Here is a 24914-nt window from a genome sequence, read left to right on the forward strand (position 1 = left end):
CCAAGTGTGGACCTAATTTTGTAGACATTGAATATTTTACTTTCACTGTTTCCAGTTTCTGTAGCTCTATAATCCCATATTTTCTGAGATGGTATCAGACTACTTTTCCATCCCATATATTGTGACTTCCTAAATCTTCAACTTGCAGCCTTTAAAAAAATCATAAGAACACAATTGCGTCGAAGGAGTCCAATGTTAATGCTGCTTGGGGTATTACATTCACTGTATTGCTGGAAAAGCGCAGCAGGTCAGGCAGCATCCAAGGAGCAGGAAATTCGACGTTTCGGGCATAAGCCCTTCATCAGGAATGCCCGAAACGTCGAATTTCCTGTTCCTTGGATGCTGCCTGACCTGCTGCGCTTTTCCAGCAATACATTTTCAGCAATACTCCAGCATCTGCAGACCTCACTTTCTCCTTGTATTACATTCAATCACTTCCTCTTGTGCTCAATATGTGCACGTTCATTCGTGTCATAAAGTCAGAGAGTTCTACAGCATGGAGACCAGTCTTTCAGCCCAAACTGGTCCATGCCTACCAAAATATCCATCCACACTAACTCTGTTTTCCTGCACTTGGCACAAGTCTTTCTAACCCTTTCCAATCCATTTATTTGTCCAAATGCCTTTTAAACGTTAATGTACCTGCCTCAACAACTTCTGCTGGCAGCTTATTCCATATGTGTACCACCCTCTGTATAAAAATGTTGCTCCTCAGGTTCCCTTTTATGCTTTCCCCTCTAATCTTAAACTGATGTCCTCTAGTCTTTGATTCTCTGATCCTGGGAAAAGGACTGAGTACATTCACCCTATGCATGCTTTTCATGATCTTATATACTTCTATAAGCTACTTCTCAGGTTCCTATGCTTGAAAGAAAAATGTCCTAACATGTTCAACATGCCCTATAACTCACACCATTGAGTCCCGGCAACATCCTTGTAAATTTCTTCTGCACTCTTTCTGGTTTAGTAATATCTTTCTTAAAACAAGGTGACCAAAATTGTACACACTGCTCCAAATGTGGCCTCACCAACGTGTTGTAGAACTGCAATATAACTTCCCAACTTCTGTACTCAACACCCTGCCTGATGAAAACCGCCATCACTGCCCTGTTTACCTGTGATTCCATTTCAGAGAACAGTGAACTCCAAGATATCTCTGTTCCACTATATTCCTTAATGCCTGGTCATTCACCATGAAACTCGTACCTTGATTTGACTTTTCCAAAATGCAAGACCTCACATTTATCCATATTAAACTCCATTTGCCATTTCTCGGCCCACTTCTCCAGTTGATCAAGGTGCTGCTGCAATTTCTGACAACCTTCCTCACTGTCCACGATACCGCCTATTGTCATCTGCAAACTTACAAATCATGCCTTGTCGTTGATATAGATAACAAACAGCACTGGACTCAGCACTGACCTCTAAGGTACAACACTGGTCACAGGCCTCCAGTCCGACAAGCATCCTTCCACTATTACCTTCTGCTTCCTACCATCAAGCCAACTGTGCATCCAATTTGCCAGCTCCCCCTGGATTCCATGTGATCTAACTTTCCAGAGCAGCCTAACATGTGGAAGCTTATCAAAGGCCTGACTGAGATCCATAGAGACCACGTCTCCTGCCATTCTGTCATCAATCTTCCTGGTTACTTCATCAAAGAACTCTAACAAATTTGTAAGGTTGAGTAGATTAGGATTATTTTCATTAGAAAGTCTGAGGTTGAGGAGTACCTGATTGAGGTCTACAAAATCATGAGAGGTTTAGACAGGGTGGATAGCGAGAAGCTTTTTCCCAGGATGAGAGTCTCAAATACTAGGTGTCATGAGTTCAAGGTGAGAGGGGAAAGGTTTAAGGGAAATATGCATGGGTAGATCTTTACACAGAGGGTGGTGGATGCCTGGAACATGTTGTCAGCAGAGGTGGTAGAGGCGGGCACGATAGCATCATTTAAAGTGTATCTAGACAGATACATGAATGGGCAGGGAGCAGATGGATACAGAGCCTTGAAAAATAAATGACAGGTTTAGGTAGAGGATCTGGATTGATGCAGGCTCAGAGGGTCAAAGGACCTGTTCCTGTGATGTAAATTGCTTTGCTCTATGTTCCCATGCACAAAGCAATGAACTAATTCTTCATTTGCGTCACTTCCCCCCCCATCAACTCCGCCCCCCTGAGCCCCCTGGTACCTTCCATTGCACCTGTAAAAGATGAAAATTCTGCTAGCACACCACCCCTCTCACCTCCATCCAGGCCCTCAAACAGTCCTTCCAGGTGAAACAGCGCTTCACTTCCCTCTCCTTCATCCTTGTTTATTGCATCCAGTGCTCCTGATGTGGTCTTCTCTACATTGGGGAGACAAAACATACACTCAGGGCACATTTCAGCAAGCATCTCTGCAGGGGCCTACCTGACCTTCCAGTCATCACCCATTTTAGTTCTCCTTCCCACTCCCTTTGCGATATGTCCATCCTTGGCCTTCTCCATTGCCACAGCGAATCAGACTGCAAGATGGACGAACAACACCTCATCTTCTGCCTAGGCAGCCTACAGCCCAAAGTCTCAACATTGGTTTCTCCAATTTCAAATAGCCCCCCTTCCCATCTCCTGACTCCCTTTCTAGCTCCTCCCTCTCCCTTCCATTCCTCTGACCAACCCTTCCTTCCAGCTACCAACCAGATATATTGCTCCCATCAACCAACCAGGCCTTACTTTCTTCCTTACTCACCTATCCCTACCTCACCACTCCGTCTCTCTCTCTCTCTCTCTCTCCACACAAAATCCTCCCCTCCTCACTTTATCTGGAGCTCCCCTTACACCCAACCCACTCCTGAAGAAGGATTACACCCAAAATGTTGACTTCTCCAACTTCTAATGCTGCCTGGCTTGCTGTGTTCTTCCAGCCTCCTGCTTGCCTATCTTGGATTCCAACATCTGCAGTTTTTTTGTCTCTAATCAAAGAATAGTCAATCATCAGTCTGGCCCAGTCGCACTCATTAAATTGTACCTGACAGACAATGCCCCAGACACTACCATCACCATCTCTGGATGTGAACTGTCCCACCAGTAGGACAAAACCAGCAGAGATGGTAGCACAAATATGGAGAGAGTTGTCTTGGGGGTCGCCCACATTAACTCTGGACTGCGTTAAGTTTCAAGGCTTCAGGTTAAACACGAACAAGGAAACCTCCTCCTGATTACCAAGTACTGTCCTCCCTCACTTGATAAAGTAGTACTCCTCCATGTTGAACAGCACTTAGAGAGTATCACCATGCTAAATGGGACAGATTTCATAAAGCTGAAAATGTGTTGCTGGAAAAGCGCAGCAGATCAGGCAGCATCCAAAGAGCAGGAGAATCTTCAGGAATGAAGGGCTCATGCCCGAAACGTCGATTCTCCTACTCTTTGGATGCTGCCTGACCTGCTGTGCTTTTCCAGCAACACATTTTCAGCTCAGACTTCCTAAAGATCTAGCAACTCAAGACTGGACATCCATGAGGTGCTGTGGGTCATTAGTAGGAGCAGAATTGTATTCTAGCACAATCTGCAACCTCATAGCCTGGCAATAACCCCAACCCAACCATTGCCATCAAGCCAGGGAATCAACCCTGATTCAGTTGAGAATTTAGGAGAATTTAGAATACCAAGAGCATACTGAGGGCTGCATTCCCTGAATCCCCCACTATCAACATCCTGGGGATGCCATTGGACAGAACTTAACTGCACTCACCGCATAAGCACAGTAGGTCCAAGAGCAGGTCAGAGGCCGGGAATACTGTGGCAATTAACTCACCTCTTGACTCCCTTAAGCCTGTCCCCCATCTACAAGGGCAGGCCAGGATCATGATGGATTACTCCTCACTTGCCTGGATATGTGCAACACTAAGAACATTAATATTATCCAGGACAAAACATTGGCTAGTTTCACCACCGATGTAAATTCCCTTCCAGGCAACCACCATCCTGACTTGGAAACATACCACTGTTCCTTCACTGTTGCTGGGACAAAATTCTGGTATTCTCTGGCTTAAGGGCATTTTGGGTCCACCGACAGCACGTGAACTACAGCACTTCAAGAAAGTAGCTCATCACCTTTTAGAGGGCAGCTGGGAATGAGCAGGAAATGGTGGACAGCCTGCAACTCTCACGTCCCATGGATGAATTTAAAACCACACTGCAGTAATGTTTTAATCCTCTCCTAGTCTCATTAGCCGAGCACTGTTGCATTTGCACCCAAAAGGTAGATATCCAAGGTTGCGTTAATATATAGTAAGCAAACAGCAGAAACAAATGCTTGATCATTAATCTTTAATTTTCACTGGAAACATCCCATGCTGCCTCTGCATAAAATTGATTTATGACTTACTCAAATTGAGGTGAAATGTAAAACAGCTTCCACCTTTACCCATGTCAATCTTTGAGCCTTACCATCTATCAAATTGTTTTCTCAAACAAGAGAAGCATTAGGTTACAAACTGCTATTGTTGTTAGAATTCTCAAAGTTTTAACCTCTGTAATTGAGGAAACCCTAAATATTTTACTGCATCCAAGCAAATTAAAGAGATTTATGTGTATATATGTTTGACTGCGCAACTCTGAGGCACTGGTCAAACAGTCAGAACTTGGAAACTGGTTGATGGAAATAAAATAAGAGAGTCTGAAATTCCAGTGTGAAGGTAATACGTTTGACATTCTCGACTTTGGTAGGATGCTGGTGAATGGAAAAATGGGAATAGTCTTGCTGGCAATATTTGCAACATGTGTTGTACCTCTCCAGTGTGGGTTAGAGTCCAGATACAGCCATTGAAAATATCTCAATCAGTCCTCAACATGTTCTGATGTTAAATTGCAGTCCTCTAAATCATTTTGAGAAGAGCAGTTGATCAAAAAGGTAACACTACAGCTATATCTAAGCTAATAACTACAGGGCGACCCCTGTATCTGCAGAATTATTTCCGCAGTTTCAGTTACTTGCGAATGACCGCGCCCCAAACATATTATGGGGAACAGAGGGACCAGGAGGCACCTGTGAAGGTATGTTTCTCATTGAAATGAATGGGTTCACTCTGCTCCGTGGCTTTGGGATTCCACAGTAGGTCCTGGAATGTATCCCCTGCGGGTACGAGGCGATCTGCTGTATTGATAAATTTAGTCTCAGTTCTGTTCAGTGTAATTTTGAAATACCTGTTATGGTTTGCTGCATTACCTGATTATAAGTCCACAAATGGGAAAGTATCACCTTCAATTTGGAATGAAGCACAATGAGAAGCCAAATAATTAATACAATAAAATGTTCTTGAGCTTTGAACAGCCATCTTGCTTCTGCTCAAATTCTTCTTTGAGTGACCAATGTTATTAATATTAATGTATAAACAATTCCAATAATACTCGAGAAAAGCAATAAACTTATCCATTCAGTTAGCTATTTTACTTGATAAAAGTTTGAAGTTGATTTGGGACCTAAGCGCTATATTATTCAGCTTTCATTGTGTTCTGCAACTTGCCAAAATGAAGAACCAGAGTGTAAAAAGGGACATGCTTGTCCTGGCACACTTCCTGAGGGTATTTGTAATGTTGGATTATTATGTTAATGTTGTATGACTTTAGTAATTTTTTATTATGTTTGTTTGCCCATTTAATGTGGGCAATCAAACAACAGACTTCCAAAATGCAAGGGTGTCATTCTTAAGCTACAGCTCAGTACAATTTTGGATGGCACCTATAATAGAATTTAATACTGAAGAGGAAGTGCTGTTATTGAAGAGAAATTCATGAAATGCCCAAGCTTGATTGAACACGTTTATCAAGATGGAACGCAGATGGTGTTTTGTTGTGTACATCTGTGTGACTCTGATAAATTTCACCTCTGCCCTCTTCTAGCTAAGACAGTTTGATTTCTTGATTTCAATTTTTTTCCCCATTAGGTTTGGGATCTGAGTGATGTTGATAAGGATGGCCACCTGGATAGAGATGAGTTTGCTGTGGTAAGTCTTGTCCTACCTTTGGTTGCGTGGTGAAAGCAGAATATCTCGGATTGAACTGGGCCTTTAAAAGTCAATAACCTGAATTTTGGTAGTTGCTGCAAATGAACAATCTGATTAAAATTTGCTCATACAAATGAATGCACTGCATTTTTTTTGATGTGCTTTTCTCCTTCATTTAGATAGTCACACACTTGCTCTCTTTTGCTGTATTTCTTGCTTGCACTTTGTATCTCTCTCTTTCTTGCTGACTCTAGTGTGCTTACTTGCTCCCTCTTATCTTCGCTACCTTCCCTATCTCTCTCTTTCTCTATCCCATGTTTTCCATATTTTCCTGAGGAGGATAAGAATTATCAGTAAACTGTCTGATCATATGTCCTTCACTGCTTCGCAATTTATAAGCCTATCAATCTGTGCACCAACCTTTTGCCATCTGGTAAATGATTTGTGGTAGAGATCAAATCCCAGAGGTTACATCTGAGCCATTAGATGACCTTTAGTGATAAAGAGGAGGGTAGGATTATGTTTTGGGTGTTGCAGGCACACCTGGAGATTGATGCTTAAACCAGTTATCTGTGTTCAGATCCAAGTTCCTTGGACTTGAGATAGTGAAAATATATCCATTATGGGATATGGGGTTACAGGCTAGCCCACATTAGTTGTCTAATGAAATAATATGATACTGTTCGTTCTGGAAATAAAAATAAAAACGGGGAATTCTAAAAATACATAATAGGTCAGGTGGTGTCCGTGGGAGAGAAATGCTGTTTCAATGGTCTTTCACCAGAGCAGGTGAAAACCAGAAATGGTGTAGTTTTCAATCAAGTCAAAGTGGGGGTAGGTTAGGAAAAGATCCCAAAGGAAAGCCTGTGATAGGGTGAAAAACAGGAGAGATTAAATGATAAGGGCTTGTATTGCAGAGCCAAAGAGAGTGGCAATGTCATGAGTAAAGAAACAAAATGTATGCCGAGAGAACTAAGAAACTATAGGAACCAGGACACTATAGACCGGTGAGTGTCACATCAATGGTTTGGAAGCTATTGGGGAGAGTTCTTAGGGTTAGGTTTTATATGCATTTGGGAAAGCATGACCTAATTATGGACAGTCAGCATAGCTTTGTGCGGGCAGATCATGTCTTACTAACTTGATTGAATTTTTTGAGGAGGTGACAAAGGTAGTTGATGAGGGTTTTGACAATGTCCTTTATGGTAGGTTCATCCAGAAGATTAAGATTAGATTAGATTGCTTACAGTGTGGAAACAGGCCCTTCGGCCCAACAAGTCCACACCAACCCTCTGAAGAGCAACCCACCCTGACCCATTCCCCTACATTTACCCCTGCACCTAACACTACGGGCAATTTAACATGGCTGATTCACCTAACTTGCACGTTTTTGGACTGTGGGAGGAAACCGGAGAACCCGGAGGAAACCCACGCAGACATGGGGAGAATGTGCAAACTCCACACAGACAGTTGCCTGAGGTGGGAATTGAACCTGGGTCTCTGGCGCTGTGAGTATGGGATCCATGGTGACTTGGCCTCATGGATGGAGAATTGGCTTGCCCTTAGAAGGCAGAGGGTGGTCATGGAAGGATCTGTTTCTGGCTGAAGGTCCATGACTAGTGGTGTTTTACAGGGATCTATACTGGGACCTCTGCTATTTGAGATAAATATAAATGACTTAAATGAAAATGTAGGGGTGGGTTAGTAAGTTTTTCAGACGACACAAAAATTGGTGGAGTTAAGGATACGTAGAAGATTGTCAAAGTATACAGCAGAATTCAGATCGGTTGCAGATATGGGCAGAGGAATGGCAGGTGGAGTTTAATCCAGGCAAGTGTGAGGTGCTGTACTTTGGGAGATCAAATGTTAAGTAAAAGCATATAATTATTAGCAGGACCCTAAACAACATTGATGTCCAGATGGATCTTGAGGTTCAAGGTCATTGCTCCTTGAAAGTGGCCATGCAAATTGAGTACAAAGAAGGCAGATAGCATGCTTTCCTTTATTGGTTGGGGAATTAAGTACAAGACTCAGAATGTCAAGTTTCACCTTTCTAAGTCTTTGGTTAGGACATATTTGGAGTATTGCATTCAGTTCTGTGTTCTTATTGCAGGAAGGATGTGGGGGCTTTTCAGAGAGGTTTACCAGGATGCTGCCGGGATTAGAGGATATAAGCTTTAAGAACAGGCTAGAAAAACTCAGGTTATTTTATTTGGAATGGCAGAGCGTGAGGGGGACTTGATAGAAATCTATAAAGTCATGAGAAGTATTGATGGGGTTGATGGTAAGAATCTTTTTTTCAGAGTTACTAAGGAGCATGAATTAAAAGTGAGAGGGGGAAAGTGAGATGTGAGGAGAAAGTTGTTTTTACACCGAGAGTGGTAGGAGTCTGGAAGGCTTTGGGGTGGTGGTGGAGGCAGATACATAGGGACTTTTGAAGGACATTTTGATGAGCACATGAATGCAAGGATGGAAGGATATGGGCCAAGGGCAGGCAGAAAGGATTAGTTTAATTTGGCATCATGTTTGATACAACATCATGGGCTGAAGGGCTCATGCCTGTGCTGTACTGTTCTACGTTAGAAGATGTAAATGGCAGAACGATGAACAGCTACCAACCTAAAGCAGAAACAAGAGAAAAAAAAGACTTGCAAAAGAAAGGAAAGGAAATGGAGCAGTGATTATGGCCTGAAATTGTTGAACTCCGTATTGAAACTATAAGGTGCCTAACGGAAAAATGAGGTGTTGTTCCTTGATCTTGTTTGGAACATTATATGAGACTAAGGACAGACGGTATGCACACAAACAAGGTGTAGAAAGAAAATGACAGGTGACTGGAAGCTTGGGTCATGTCTGTGGACTGAAAAGTGGTGGACAAAGGAAGAAACAAATTTGAAATATTTATTTGGATCAATGGTGCTGGAAGAGCAGCGAAATTGACGTTTCGGGCAAAAGCTGTTCATCAGGAATAAAGGCAGTGAGCCTGAAGCATGGAGAGATAAGCGTGGGGAGGCTGGGGGTGGGGGGAGAGTAAGAGCTTCAGGGCAAAGGAAATGACCTGGGAGTTGCAGTGGGAGAGGGACTCCCTGAGGTTCTTGTAGAGAGAGGAGGAAAACTTCTTCAAGGCAGGCATCCTTGCAAGAGGATTCACAGTAGGGTTAAAATCGACGAGGTAAAAACAATGACTGCAGATGCTGGAAACCAGATTCTGGATTAGTGGTGCTGGAAGAGCACAGCAGTTCAGGCAGCATTGAAATATTTAGTTGAGTAACTGTAAGATTTGGATTCGAAGTAGATTATTCAGCCTATTGAGTCCGCTCTGCAAATCAGTGAAAACGTGGCTGATCTCATAACCCTCAACTCCACTTTGCTGTCTTTTCCCGATGACCCTTGATTTCCGTTAGTGATTAGGAATCTGCCTATCTCAGTCTTGAATATACTTAATGACCAGCCCTGTACAGTAAAGAATTCCACAGGTTCACTCCCTTCTGAGAGAAGAAATTCCAAACTAACTATCCCAAGCTACGTGACCATTAAAATCACCATGATTGATTTTACTGCCCTAGTTACATGCCCTCATTATCTCCTGATTTATTCAGTGTTCCATTGTATAGCTGCTGTTGGAGAGTCCATAGATGACTGCTACCAGTATCTTCTTTCCCTTTTTGTTTGTTACTTCCACTCATAGGGATTCTATGTCTTCTCATCCAAGATTATTTATTTTTATCCTAGTTAAACCAACAATGCTACCCCATCACCCTTTTCTTCTTGTCTGCCCTCTCAGTAAGTCACATACCCCATAATATTTAATTCCTAGCTTATAATTATGTCTCTGCAAGATCACATTCGTTAACCTGTATTGTCCTGTTGATTCATTTATTTTATTCTGAATAGTGTATTCAAATAAAGAGCCATTGACGTTGTATTTTTATCATTATTTCCCTTTGTTGACCCTATTTACTGCTGATAATCTATGTTTGTGTACACTGTCCCTACCTTTCCCATTCTGGATGTTATCCAAACAGCTGCCCTGTAACTTTGCTATAATCTCTTGCTTTGTAAGCCTCTCCCAACCCCCTCCCACCTCAAACTAATTGGTCTAAACCAGGATTCAGCAGGATACTGGCCCCCTGTTTGGTTCAAAAGATGCCCACCTCACCAGAAAACCCTTCTATTCTAGTACTAGTTCCAGCGCCCATAAACTGAAATTCATTGTATCAATTCAATCTTTGAGCCATGCAGTTATCTTTACTTTATTAACCCTGTGTATTTGTCCTGGCTCAGGTAGTAGTCCAAAGATTATTATCTTGGAAATTCTTTTTTTCTAATTTAGTGCCTAACTGCTCAAAATCTTTCAGCAAAACCTCCTTTCTAGTTCTACCAATATTATTGGTACCAAATTGAATGTTGACGACTGGCTGTCTCCCCTCCCTCTCCAAGTTTTTCTCCAACCCGAGGAGATATCCTTAACAGATATCCTTAAGGCAGCACAGCCTTCAGATTGTGCACTCAAGGCTGCAGAGAATAGTATCTATTCCCCCGAACTGAGCCATTCCCAGTCACAGTTACATTCTTCTTTCTTTTCCCCACTTGAATGGCTCTTTGTACTAAGGTGATGTGGCCAATCTGTTTATTCTCAATGCAGTTCCCACTCTTATTCTCCCAGCTGCAAGAAAATCATAACTGCTGGACAATTGTAAATGCTGAGGCTTCTTAATTTTAATCCCTTAGGTTGTCATACCTGCCGCTGCAGTTACATTCCCTGTCCTTGATCACAGACCTAATGAATTACCTAGTCGAAGGGGTGTGACTGCCCACTGGAGTACAGCGTCCAGGTAACCTTCCCCTTCCCAGATGTGACACAATGTCTGCACCTCAAATTGTAGTTCCTCAGCTTCGAAGTTCCTTGAGTTGTAAACACTTACCGCAGATGTGTTCGCTCTGGATTACATTGGTATCCAGCAACTTCCATGTGTTACATCACCTGTCGTACCATCACTATTTTATTTGATTTAACTTAGAAGTTAATTAATTGACATTCCCAACTTATTACTTCACTGTAATTACATTTCATTTTTAACAATAAAAAAGTCACTTACATCAAAAGAGAGAAGACAAACATTGAAAACCAAACACAGATTGAAGTCCTTAATTTTACTTTAAAAATCTAGAAAAATTCACAAATCCTACTCAGCAGTAAGCATCTTTCCTTACATGCACTGGTTTGGCATGTTACTGTGCAGTTGGTTGGCTTCTCAATCTATGTGTTTATCCCTCCCACTTACCTCCCACTTTGGAGAATGTACTACATGCAGTAAATGTTAGTTAAAGTATCTCTGTTCACCTTTGCACCAATTTCCATTTTGAACCAAATTTCCAGTAGTGTACTTTGTAACTCACTCTGCCTTCATCTTACTGAGTTAAGTTATTCAAAATAGTGTCTGTAATCTCTAATAGTTGTCTATAATTATCACAGAGATCAGTGTTGACAGTTTTTGTAAATCAGATGTTATTTGCTTGAAGATGAAGCATGTCACATTTAGAAAATTGCATTCCCACCCATCTTTGGTTTCCAGAATCCAGTATTGAGCAGGACCTAAGTCAAGATTCCACCTTGCCACAGCAGCCCCTGTCCTTTCAAAATAAAATAGTCTGCTGCTACATCACGTGTAAATAGTACTCCAGTAAGAGTTGGTGTCACCAAAGACATCAACTCTTATTTCCTTCACTATGTTCTATGACTTAAGAGTGCAATGGTCCCTCCTGACCACTCTTCCCTTTTTCTTCTCCCTGACCCCATCCCTCCTTGACCCTTGTTGTGTATTTGTTATCATAATACAGTCCAATTCAAATTCGTCCATCTGCTGGATTTGAACCCAGGCGTCCAGAACATTACCTGAATCTCTGGATTAACAGTCCAGTGACAAGAGTCCCCACTAAAATAAAGCAAAGAAATACCCATGCAGAAACACATGATCTGGAAGAAGGAAAGCAAGTCAGCAGATCTCAGAGATGCCAGAATTTTTGTTTTAATTCATTCACAAAGTGAGAGTGTCACCAGCATTTATTGCCCATCCCTAATTGCCCAGAGAACAGTTAAGAGTTGCATAAAGACCAGACTAGCTAAGGATGGCAGTTTCCTTCCCTAAAGGATATTAATGAACCAGGTGGGTTTTTCCTGATAATTTGCAGTGGATTTGTGGTCACTATTAGACTCTTAATTTCAGATTTTTTATTGAATTCAAATTCTATCATCTGCCATGGCTGGATTCAAACCCGGGTGTCCAGAGCTTTATCTGGATCTCTGGACTAACAGTCTAGTAACAATAACGTATGCCATCTCCTCCCCTAATTATGATAATCTTCAAAATGGAGATTTGACCTATAATGTTAACAACAGATGGGCTTCCCACAGGTAAAGTCATTGTAAGGATCCTCTTCAGTTACTTCCCCTCAGTAGCTAAGTGCTTCTACCAGAATCTCCATGCAGATTCCATCCATCAAGAAGAAGTGGACATGATCTTAACAGCAAGACATGTCCAGAAAGGCAGAGAACAGCAGTGCACCTTTAGACATGGCCTCCTTCAACCTCCCAAAGGCTTTCAACTGAGAAGAATAATGGAGCATTCTCCTCATATTTAGATGACTGCAGAAATTTGTCACTGTCCTCAACATGCCACAATCCTCACCAGCTTCTCTAATACACTGGGGTCAGGCACAGTTTTGAAATTGCATATCGATGAAGCTTCCCACTGGAATGGAGCTTCTCTACAGGATGAACAGGCAATTGTTCAACCTGTGCTAGCTCTGGTCTAGTACCAAGACCACCTGTTCCACCTATGGCAGTTATGAAGATCAACATTGGACTATTTCTTCTTAGGTTGTCCTCAAGGCTCAAAGGTAACTTCCTTTCAGTCCATGTTGTGGGCCTTCAAATCACTAAATGGTTCAATGCTGGTTTTGCACACATCTCATAAGAACAGTTTACAATGGATTTAACAGCAAACTAAGCACTGTGGATGTCCTGTGGTTTCTGTTTATTGATTGTTACCAAGTTGACGGTCATTCACTGTTTCACTAAATCTGTAGGAATCTGGAGTCAAGTAACCAGTTAAGTTTTTTTTGCAACTATCCTTCTGTTGACACTGCTGTCTTTGAGCAGAAAAAGGCTGAGTTAAAATTGTTTAATGTTTCCGAACAAGGTTCTCTGAGCTGGCTGTTTTTTGCCCATTGTGTATCACTTTAAGCAAAGATATCAATGTCATAATGCTGAAATTCTGGAGTGACAATTGCAGTGTGATGTCCACATTTGTCACTATTGGAGCTATCCATGATGGTCTGAATGTTCCAAGTCCAAAACATCATTTTGCGGAATGGACAATGCTTGAAAGTAGGTTCTTATTATGGAATAGCCTTCGTATGCTGATGGTTACATGGTCCTTCCAGAGCAAGGCCTTTACCCATATTTGATATAATTGGAGAAAAAGTGTTATAAAGTTGACGGTGTTAACTGTACCTTTAAGAGAGAGTGAAAGCTGTTTTGCAGGCACCTGTCATGTGATTGAATAGCTGTCTCGGAATGTACTGGAAAATTGAAAATATGTAACATTTGGCTGTGAAACAAATACCTGAGTTTGTCAACATAGCAACCATTTTCATTCAACCAATCAGTTTAAATTATTCCCCAGGATACTAAAACCCAATTGAATTTGAATTTATTGTTTTTGGCAACAATGAATGAGATTGAACTGATGAGACAATCCAATGTTGGGGCTATAAAGAAAGAGGTGTTTTGAGAGTTAGCCAGACAACTACCATTGTCAGAGTAATTGCCAGCAAAACACTCACCATCAAAGGTACCTTTTCATATGAAACATCTCTATAACAAAAGACTGAAGACAACCAAGGGAGATCTTCAGCTGAAGGAAGAAAGACACCAACGACAGCCACTGGCTGGTTTGGAAATTAAGTTAATGTAATTTTAATAGGGCTTTCTTTTTGGAACAGTATATTGTTATAGAGTTGGAGGTAGATAACAAACTTTTAAGAGAAAGGAGGCTTATAGTTGTAAGTAGTTGTTGTTTAATGTTCACTTTTAGAGTTAAAGAATAAATTGATATTTTTTCTTTAAATAGTGAAATTTGGGGACTTCTCTGTCACTCATACATGAACAGATTACGAGGCGAGGTGAGCTTTTCTGGCTGTTTGGTTTAATTAGCAGAGGGATTCACTGCCATGTCATAACAAAAGGTCTTTTGCACAGGCGTGGACCAATAAATAGACATTATTTTTGTACACCTTCTCCATCCTGGGAACACTCAAAACTCTTTCTGCTGCTGAAATATTGACACAGACTGTGACTAACTCTTTTCTGTTTTGTTTGCAGGCGATGCATCTCGTTTATAGAGCTTTGGAAAAAGAGCCAGTTCCGTCTGTTTTGCCAATTTCACTTCTGCCACCGTCCAAGAGAAAGAAACAAGGACCAACACTCGCTGGCTCTGTACCAGTGCTACCTGCCAGCCCTCCACCGAAAGATAGCCTGCGATCTACTCCTTCACATGGCAGTATTAACAGCCTAAATAGTGCTGGTAGCATCTCTCCAAAACACATTAAACAGGTGATGAGCCAAGAATTTCACTTGCATGTTCTTAAGATAGCTTGTATTGTCATGGATCAGTCCTTGGTAAGAGAATATATGTAGGCTAGACTATTGCAAGGGAAGCTTAGCATTTGCATATTTTATCTCTTTTTCTGTACAACACCCCTGCAGCATACACACATCCATCCCCTCAATCTCGTCATTCCAAAATATGGCGAGGGTTGGAATCTTTATTTTTCAATAGTTGCCTGTATGATCCTTGTGATGCAAGTCCCGGACATTGGGTCCTAGTATGCTGCATTTCTTCACACGCTTTTTTGGCTGGTAATAATTACCGTAATTTCTTAACTCTTATTCGGCTCTAAGTTATTCTTAGTTTTTGTTGTGTAACTTCTGTCTTCTATCACAAAGACATAGAACATAGAACAGTATAGTACAGGCCATTCAGCCTTCGATGTTGAGCTGACAGACACAAAAAATATTTGTTCAATATCTCTATGATTTCCTCATTTCTCATGATTATTTCTCCTTATCTATGCTTCTGAGAGAGTAACATTTACTTCAGTTACTCTCCCTTTATATAATTGTAAAAGCTTTTACAATTTGTTTCTGTAGTCCTAACTGATTTACTTTTGCATTCTATATTTTCCTCACTTTATCAAGTTTTGGTGGCTCATAGCTGCAATCTGCACCACTTTCAAACCTCAAACTTACTACTGTACTTTGCAACATTGTGAGGTTTTACTTTTATTCTGTTACCATCCTTAAACTCCTTCGTAAGTTGGGGATTGATCTTTTTTGCTGAGCTTTTGTTTTCAGAAGAAACCCTGGGTGAAGATCTTAATTTCTGTAGAAGCAATTACCAGAACCAGACTCTGCACATAATATTGTTCTATAAGTCTAAAATTAGTGCTTCATGGTGCAGCGTTACAAAAAAGTACTAGTGCAGGTTTTAAATCCACATAGTTTTGAACTGGATGACTCCTATATATGTACATTTGACTAGCTTTCATTCTAGTTATCACTCTCATTGCAAGTACAGAAATTGATCAAATATTGTCCTCTTAAAATCTCTCAATGCTAGGTGATAGTCTAACAGGTTTATTTGGAAGCACTGGCTTTCAGAACGCTGCTCCTTCACCACGTGGTTGTGGCGAATAAGATTGTAAGACACAGAATTTATCGCAAAAGTTTACAGTGTGATGTAACTGAAATTATATATTGAGGAATTTTATATTGTGGCACAGACAGCCTCACAGGGAAACTCTCACCTTCAATGCGTTATCTGGGCAGACATGACACCAATTGGTCAAGTTCACTTGAGAACATACTTTAAAAAAAAATTCTGGAATTTATATATGAAAGAACTGAAACCAACATGGTCATTCTAAAAGATGAGATACTTAACAAACAATCCACGTCTTTTTCAATATGTAATTTCAGTTACATCACACTGTAAACTTTTGTGATAAGCTCTGTGTCTTACAATCTTATTCTCCACATCCATCTGATGAAGGAACAGCACTCCAAAAGCTAGTGCTTCCAAATAAACCTGTTGGACTATAACCTGGTGTTGTGTGATTTTTAACTTTGTACAGCCTAGTTCAATACCGGCATCTCCAAATCATGTCCTCTTAGTTGTTTCACATCAGATTTGGTTGAGGAATGGATCAGGTAACTGTTCTTTTTGGTGTTCTGATTTGTGATCCTCCATGCTTTGTCCCTTAATTTTCAATTGCAATCTTGTTTGTTGCAGCCAGTTAACTGGGTTGTGCCATCAAATGACAAAATGCGATATGATGACATCTTCCTCAAAATAGATTTAGATATGGATGGGTATGTCAGTGGCTTGGAAGTCAAAGATATCTTCATGCAATCGGCACTTCATCAGAACATCCTGGCTCATATATGGTAAGAGCTTTAGAATTTACAGACTGAGTGTCCTAGCTTATTTCTAGTATGAAAGTATTTCTAGTATTCGGGTCATGTGTGCTAAATAGACATTATGTGAAGATTCCCCTGCACTCCTTTGGCATGATCTTCTACCAAATGTCTTGTGCAGATAATTGCACTGCATAAAGTTTAAAAAAAATCAACCTTACCTTCAGCAGATTTTAGTTATCTCCTTAACTGCCTCTGACTTACAACTTTGGTGACTTCTAAATATGCTGAACTGAATTCAATGGGTCAGTTTGCTAATATCATGAGACTGCCATTATTTTGGAACAACAGCACAATGTCCTTCCACAAGTACAGCAAACATCAGAGTGTTGAAATTTTCTGAGCCAGAAAGTGGTGAGTTGTGAATAGCTGAATGTGTGACACACATATCACACTGTCGGAAACCAAAGCAGATTATGACAAAAGATCAAGGTATCTTCAGGTAACTGACTTCACAATCAGTGATGGTATTTTACTAATGGATTGAATTGGAGTAGGTATTCAGCTCCTTGAGTCTGTTCTTCCACTTAGTTAGATCATAGCTAATCTATATCTTAACTTTGTCGAACTGTCTTGTTTCCCTAACCATCAATAATCTTGTCTTCTCCCAATTAATGAGTTTTGATATTTTTCAAAACCCTTAAGTCAATTGCTTTTTTGAGAGACAAGTCAAATTTCTACTAACCTTTGCGTATTTGCATTTTATCATCATCCAATTGCATTGCTGCAATTATAATGTGATGCTGTCTTGCTCTGGATTGGCCACACCAGAGGAAATCATTTCAATCCAGCTTTTTATTTTAACCTATTTTCCTAATTAACCTATTCAGAGATGTGATTGCACACCTCTCGAGCAGCTGGGACTTGAACCGAGACCTCTCAGTCTGGAGGTAGGGACATTGCCATTATGCCACAAGAGGACCCCAAGAACCTGAACCTTGCACCCTCAGATTAAAAGTCTGATGTTCTACTGACTGAACTGTCAGGACTTGCCACTGTATCTACCTTATGGACTCTCTCAATCATCATAAAAAACTGAATTAGATTACTCCATAAACTCTTGAGATGGAGGAAATAAAATGGTTATCATCTTGCTTATGAGATAAAATGTTGATTTAATTAAGTTGCGTATATTGACTGTACTGATGCTGTGTCGCATCTGCATGTCAAAAATTATCAAGTGGACAGTCTGCACTTGGTCAAAAGCAAATTGATAAGCTGAAAATAGTCTGATAATTTTTTTTTAAAAAGAAGTCCACTGAATAGAAATGTACTATACAACTACATTGTGTTGGTTTTATCATGTACACCTGGCCATAAATTGGTTTGATCCTCAGTGCCCATTGATTTTTTTAAAAATAGATGTCCCGATCTGAGGCTTGCAGTGATCCTTCAGCTGCCAGGAGGTTGTTGTCAGCAACTCAGCAGCAAATCTTTTACCTGCTTTTGTGAGGAGATACTAATGCACAGCTGTGCAGCTGAGCCAGGAATCATTTTCAGATGGTTTCTTTACCTTGTCTCCAGTCACCTGCTTTATGTTCCTTACTGCAGACTGTGACTGGGTTGTTTACCTCTCCATCAAATTATACTGCTGATATGTTGACATGTATCTTCCTTTAATAGTTTGTTATTATATTAAGCATAGCAGATGAGATGGTTTTGCTGCAGTTGCAGTACTGAACCTTCATTTTACTTAGTAAACTATTTCCCAACAGGGCACTGGCCGACACAAAACAGATAGGGAAACTGAACAGGGAACAGTTTGCTTTAGCAATGTATCTGATTCAACAGAAGGTCAGCAAAGGAATTGACCCTCCACAGATGCTTACTCCTGAAATGGTACCACCATCAGAGAGGACTACGCCAGTATCAGTAAGTACTTGACACCACTCCAACTCGACTAGAATTATGAGCTTCACTTAGCTTTACACCAGTCTGATCTGGTACATTTCATCACTTGGGCTGGTCATCCTAATATTTGGCCAGCAGCTGTGGAACTGTACTGACCACAGGAGAGTGGGGCGCAGGGTAAGAAAATTGGTGGGAAGAAAACTAGGCCTGTTGATCTATTTAGCAGTTATTGTATTGACCTCCCCATCTTCTGGTTAGACTGCAGAGTGAGACATTAATTCAACATGAAGTATCAAGCCATAAGACTGAACCGCAGTTGTTTAATAGTGAGCCACTAAATATCACCACTAGGCTTTCAATGACATGCGGGTGGCAGGTTCAGTATTCACTTGGACTATGGAAGACAATAATTAAAGTATACCTTTTGTTCTTTCAGTTAGAGGGTGTACTTAAGGAACATTTTATCCCAACTTCCTTTCTTGTGCATATTATTCCTTTGTTGATAAAGCTAAGGATCTTGTCAGTTACTAATCCCTTTGTTAAGAGCCTTCTTAATTTGTCTGACCATTTTCAAAGGCTTTTTGCATACAGACCCAGATTTATTTGTTCTTTATCCCTTTTAAAATTGTACCACGTATCCCAACCAACCTATTCCCATTTTTACTGACACAAACTTATCACTTAACACTCCCCTGTTAATGTTTCATCTGTATATGCCTTCCCATTTCACCACTTCCTCAAGTCTATTACTGTCCACTGCATTTTGTGCTACCTTACCAAGTTTTTAAAGCACCTGCAAACTTAGTTATGTTTTACTTAGGTAATCCATCAGGATTGAGGATGCATTGCTTCTACTCAGTTATGGTGTGTTCTATAATCTGTTAAGTGTAGTGCATGCTCTGCACATCTACCACATGCAGGGCAGGTGATGTTTGAAGGGTTGGGTGTTTGTGCATACTCTGAGGTGAAGTTGAGTCATCAGAATGTTCTCCATGAAGAATCTTGATGTGGGTGTTACATTCGTGATTGACTCTTCTCCATGTTGGTTAGTCACAAATCAGGAGTTGGTGGAGTTGTTTGACCTCTTCGGAGTACTTTGTGCACATGCCTAAAATATTTCCATTATTCTTGGGGAATCTAGTGCCACAATTGAGTTTTCCATTGAGTAATTGCTAGCTGGATCCAGTGTCAGGCACACTAATGACATATTTTGCTCAGCGAATTTGATTTAGAGTGATTAACGCCAACATGCTGGACAAGTTGGCTTGAGAGAAGGTGCTTTTATTGAACTGCCATCTGTCCACCAGACTTTAAGATTTTTACAAAAACACTGCCTGTACTTCAGTTTGTGCTTTGAGTTGACTGCTGTGGGTTATCCCAGTCTCCAAAGCCTATGGGAGCAAGGGTAGTTCTCTCCTAGTCTTCAAAAACACTTTTCCACAGTTGGTTGAAGGCTGAGCTGGTATTTTCTTAGCTATGAAAAATTCTGTTGTCTGTGTCTGTGTCTGCATTCTGTTTACATTTTTCAGGATTTTGCTGCTGATCTTAATAAATGGAACATAAGATTTATGTTGGCCATTTGGTCCTTGGACCACCTTCCTCTATTCTGTAGGATCAATGCCTGTCTGGGGATTGTGTTTGCACCCCATAACCCTTGACTCCTTTATTTATCAAAAATCTCATTCAGCCTTGAATATATTTAAAGACCCAGCCTTCCCTCAATTCTGAGGAAGAGAATTGGAGACGAGAATTCCACATTCTAACAATCCACTGAGGCAAGACAAAATCTCCTAACCTCTGCCTTAACATGGAGGGCAGTATCTTAAACGATGCCCTAAAATTTTAGTCTCATCACAAGAAGCCTCTTTTGCCTATCCACCTGGTGTAGTCCTTTTGAAGCCTTTAATGCTTCAAAAGATTGCCTCCTGTTCGTCTAAATTTTAAAGGGAATAGATCTAATTTGTTCAACTTGTTTTCTTGAAAGAGAATCCTTTCATCCTTGGAATTGAACTTAGTTGAACTACTTCTCAAGCAATTTTATCTTTTTTCCTAATCAGGAGACCAAACCTGCGTACTCCAGATGTAGTCCCATCAAAGCTCTATACAGTTGCAGTGAATGCTTTTATATTCCATTTCCCTTGAATTAAATTGCAGCATTCCATTTGTCTTGTAGTCACTTGCTGTACCTTCCTACTAACACTGTTATCCGTGCATCAGGATTCCCAGATCCCTCTGTGCCACTGAAATCTGCAGTGATTTAATGGTATACTACTTTTTGTTTCTTCTTGTCAAAGTGGATAAGCTCACATTTTTTCACAATATACCCCATCTGCCAACTTTTGTCCATTCACTTAAGGATTTGTTTGTCTCCTGCTTGGAGATTGGGCAAGGTCAGTGTGGAATCCCTCCTTAGCCCCATCTGTTGCCTTAAATGTTCCAAAGTGCATGCTGATCTCCTCTATGTTGAACTGTGCAGTCATGACGTGTTTGTTTAACTCACATTGTGAGTAACTGAGGTGCCAAAAAAGTTAATTGTTTGATGGCAAGCCTGCAATGTGAAAGCAGGTCCTCAGGAAGACCCTTTCAGAGCAAAGTGCACTCATTGCCTTTAGTTGGTTCCCTCCTCGATGTCACATCTCATTTGGAATGGCACAAGAGGTGCCAGAGTTCCCAAGCTATGATGATGAAATTGAGATCGACCATGAGGTCCTGACTTTCCCATCCCCAACTTAATTAAAAACATTAGATGATGCCTATGCGAGAAGTTAAACTTAAAGCACAGGGTGCAGCTTGTTGTAAAGTTAACCTCGGAAACTCATATCAAGTCAAGACCACTGCCTTTGTCCTTTCGTCTTGCTTCCTTCTTTCACCTTTGGGATTAGGAGAGGAAAGCTTCTCTACTGTGATGGTGCTTGATAAAGAGCCTGCCACTTAATTCTAGAAGATTACTCAGTGACCATTTTGAAAATAAGGACAGCTTAGATCAGTCCCCAAAGTGTCATTAATTTACAGATTTCCACTGTGTTTGATTTAGCTCAGCAAATTTGTGTAAATAGATTGCTGATGTAAATTGCATAAATTGAAGAAATCACAAGCAGATTCAATTGCTTCTAGATGATGTTCATTTTACACAGATTTTTATATTTTACCCAAGTTTGATATTTTACTGTCCACTTGATCATGCTGAATTTGACCAAGTTAAGATTTTTTTTCTCGAAGTGAGCTCAGTGCCAAAACACTTGATGTTTTTACGATAACAATCTTTGCATGTATCTGTGGACCTACTTTATTCCTTTCTCTCTATAGAGCCTCTCAGGCTACATGACTCCTGTTGGGCCTGAGATTTCGCAACTAACAGAAATGAGGCGTGTGAGTAACTTGTTGTGAACATAGTATCAGGGCTGTCTGCTTTAAACATTTGCTAACCATTGCCTCTTGCACATTGCTTGAAATGAATCTCATCCAATTGTTGTGTCTGTTGTGAGTCTGTGCATGTTAAATGTTAACAAACTCGTGAGTGATCTGGTCACTACCAGCTATATGGGTATAATCTTGTATATGGGTTCAATTTTGGTTTTGACAAATAACACTCAGTTTCGTGGCTAAATGAAAGGATGCTTTTGAATAGCAAAATAAATACAGATCTCATTGCATTAATATTTAAATAGGTAGTTGCTTATATCAGTGGAAAAAAACTATTTTCATTAAAATAAATTTTCAAGTTATTGGTTTTCTCATATTAAGTATTTTACTTATTTTGTTCAGGTACAGCTGTATTCACTCACCAGTTCATGCTGCCTTTAATTTTAGGTTTAGATTTTGGTGCACTGAAATTAATAATTTAAATTGAGATAGTAATATTGCTGGCAATTTTGATTAGTTTTTTTGCTATAGTGGACTTGTATAATTATATTAATTTAGTGCTTTTTCACATAATACGTGTGTGTATATCAATATAGTCTCAGGTCTTCACTGCAGGAGTTCCTCTGGATAGGTCCTATGCCAAACTATCCTCAGCTACTTCACCAGTGACCTTCCCTTCATGATAAGGCCATAAATGGTGACATTTGCTAATGATTTCACAGTATTCAGGAACATGCTAAATTCCTCAGGTTTGTAAGCAGTCTGTCCAAATGCAACAAGACCTGGACAACATTCAGTTCTTGGGCTGATAAGTACCAAACAACATAGGTGCGAGACAAATGCCAGGCAATGACTATCTCAAACAAGGAAGAATGTCCTCCCTTGGCATTACTATCACCCTGTCCCCCTTATAAATATCTTGAGAGTTACCATTGACCAGAAATTGAACTGTGGAAACATTAAGTCTCCAAGTGTAGGTCAAACACTGGAAATTATGTGACGATTGACTTACCCCTGACTCCCAAAGCGTGTCTGTCGTCCACAAGACATAAGCCAGGATTGTGTTAACTTAGTGTCTACTGGACTGAATGAGTATGGCCCCGAACTAAATCAGAAGCTTAACACCATTCAAGACAAAGTGATCTGCTTGATTGACAGCCACTTAAACATTCACACCCTCCACCATTGATAGACAGTAGTAACAGTCTGTGCCAAGTACAAGATTGCACGAGAGCGATTCATCAAGGCTCCTTTGACAGCACCTTCCAAACTAAATGCATGGGAATTCAACCATATGATCATTCCTCCCAAGCCATACACCATCTTGGATTGGAATAATATTGGGTCAAAATCCTGCAAAGCCCTTCCTAGCAACACTATATGGATTGCAGCATTCCAGGAAGGCAGCTTACCACTAGCTTTTCGAGTCCACTTTGGGATGGTAACAAAAGCCGACCTAGTCAGCGATATCATGTCCACTGAGAATAAAGAGAAGCTCTTCACGTTTACAGAAGTCGTACATGATAATCATGATAATCTCATCCTCCTCACTCTCCTGTACTACCGTTGTGTTGATAACCTCTCTGTAGGTGTGTCTGTCCTCATGTTTAGTGCAATAATGGAAACTCAATGGTTTTTACCAGAGCCACTGTATCGATTGTCATGTTATTATTTTGATCATTTTGTCTGGATATAAAATGTCACATATCAGGGAGAGGTCGAACTTGAAACTAGACCTTTTGGCTCAGAGGCAGGGATGACCGTTGTCATGTATAGTGGATAAATAATGTCATGTGCATCAGAAATTCATTACAATCAGCATTTTTGAGATAAATGTTGATCCTTTACTATCAGTGATTTCTTGTTATGGGTTCCAATCGCTGTTCTTTTTGAAGAATGTTAATGGAGGAATATGCTCTGCCAGTACTGCTGATTGAAGCTATGTAAAACCATCTTAATAGTGTGTCTCAACTTCTATTACAACTTTCTATTCCTTTGGACAATCTTTTGTTGCACATATATTGAAAGTAGATGAGATGTAACCAGCTGTGCTGTTCTATAGATTTGAGGAATGGTAAAGCAGATCCTAAGGGCTCAATGAGGGCTCAAGGACTCTAAGTAAAGTTTCTTTTGCCAAACAAAATACCTTGTCTAGGTATGCAGTGTGAGAAAGGGTATCAAAGTTTTTATTAGAAGGATGTTGGGAAACTTGAAAGGGTTCAGAAAGATTTACAAGGATGTTGTCCGGGTTGGAGAATTTGAGCTTTAAAGGGGAGGCTGAATAGGACAGTTTTCCCTGGAGGCTGAGGGCTTTATAAAATCATGAAGGGTAAATAGATAAGGTCTTTTCCTTGCGATCTGGGAGTCCAGAACTAGAGGGCAAAGGTTTAGGGTGAGACGGGAAAAATTTGAAAGGGACCTAAAGATCAGCATTTTCACGCAGAGGGTGATACGTGTATGGAATGAACTATCAGAGGAAGTATTGGAGACTGGTACAATTACAGCATTTAAAAGGCATCTGGATGGGTATATGAATAGGAAGGGTTTAGAGGGATATGGGCTAAGTGCTGGCAAATGAAACTAGATTTACTTAGGATATCTGGTCAGCATGGATGAGTTGGGCATCTCTCTGATTCTATTACTCTTTTATACTAATGCTGTTTGAAGCTATGAGGTGCCCATGATATATTTACAATTTATCATCTGCCATTTTCATTTACTTATGATAAGCATTTTAACTCTCCTCCTACCCAATTGTATGAATGTTATCAAGCAAACACTTCGTTTGTGGGTGAACTGAAAAAAGCCTCAAGTCAGAGCCTTTCCATTTCCAATATTGCAGAGCTACTCGGTAGTAAAATGTTAACTTCTACAGTGAGGCAAAATTGTGAGGAACAATTTGGACCAACCCTAACTATCATGTCTATTTTTGTTGTAGTTTCCCACAATAATGCAAAGTTTTGGTGAAAACCTGATTATCACTAGTGGACCAATGTGAATGGGTCAGATTTTGTACCCAGATATATCACTTCATTGCAGTTTGGTGATTTGCAGCATTGAGTCCAGATGCCTTTGTATAAACAGGGAGCCAGAGCTTTGTGTGTGTGTGTGAGAGATCAAGTATATATTTTCAACATATAAAGGAAAGAATTTAGTAGTTTTCAGTCTAGATCTGT

At 40.4% G+C, this 24914-nt stretch overlaps 1 protein-coding gene across 6 annotated transcripts in view; it reads left to right on the top strand.

The window, feature by feature from the left end:
• Positions 1-24914, top strand: part of eps15l1a (epidermal growth factor receptor pathway substrate 15-like 1a) — a 366481-nt gene that overhangs the window by 118592 nt on the left and 222975 nt on the right. For all 6 annotated transcript variants that reach the window (XM_060846401.1, XM_060846406.1, XM_060846402.1 and 3 more), the window contains 4 exons: positions 5925-5984; positions 14371-14601; positions 16340-16494; positions 18240-18396. In XM_060846401.1, the coding sequence (XP_060702384.1) occupies positions 5925-5984; positions 14371-14601; positions 16340-16494; positions 18240-18396 (603 nt within the window). The remainder of the gene's footprint in view (positions 1-5924; positions 5985-14370; positions 14602-16339; positions 16495-18239; positions 18397-24914) is intronic.

Source organism: Hemiscyllium ocellatum, chromosome 28 (genome assembly GCF_020745735.1).
Source record: "Hemiscyllium ocellatum isolate sHemOce1 chromosome 28, sHemOce1.pat.X.cur, whole genome shotgun sequence".
Lineage (NCBI taxonomy): Eukaryota > Metazoa > Chordata > Chondrichthyes > Orectolobiformes > Hemiscylliidae > Hemiscyllium > Hemiscyllium ocellatum.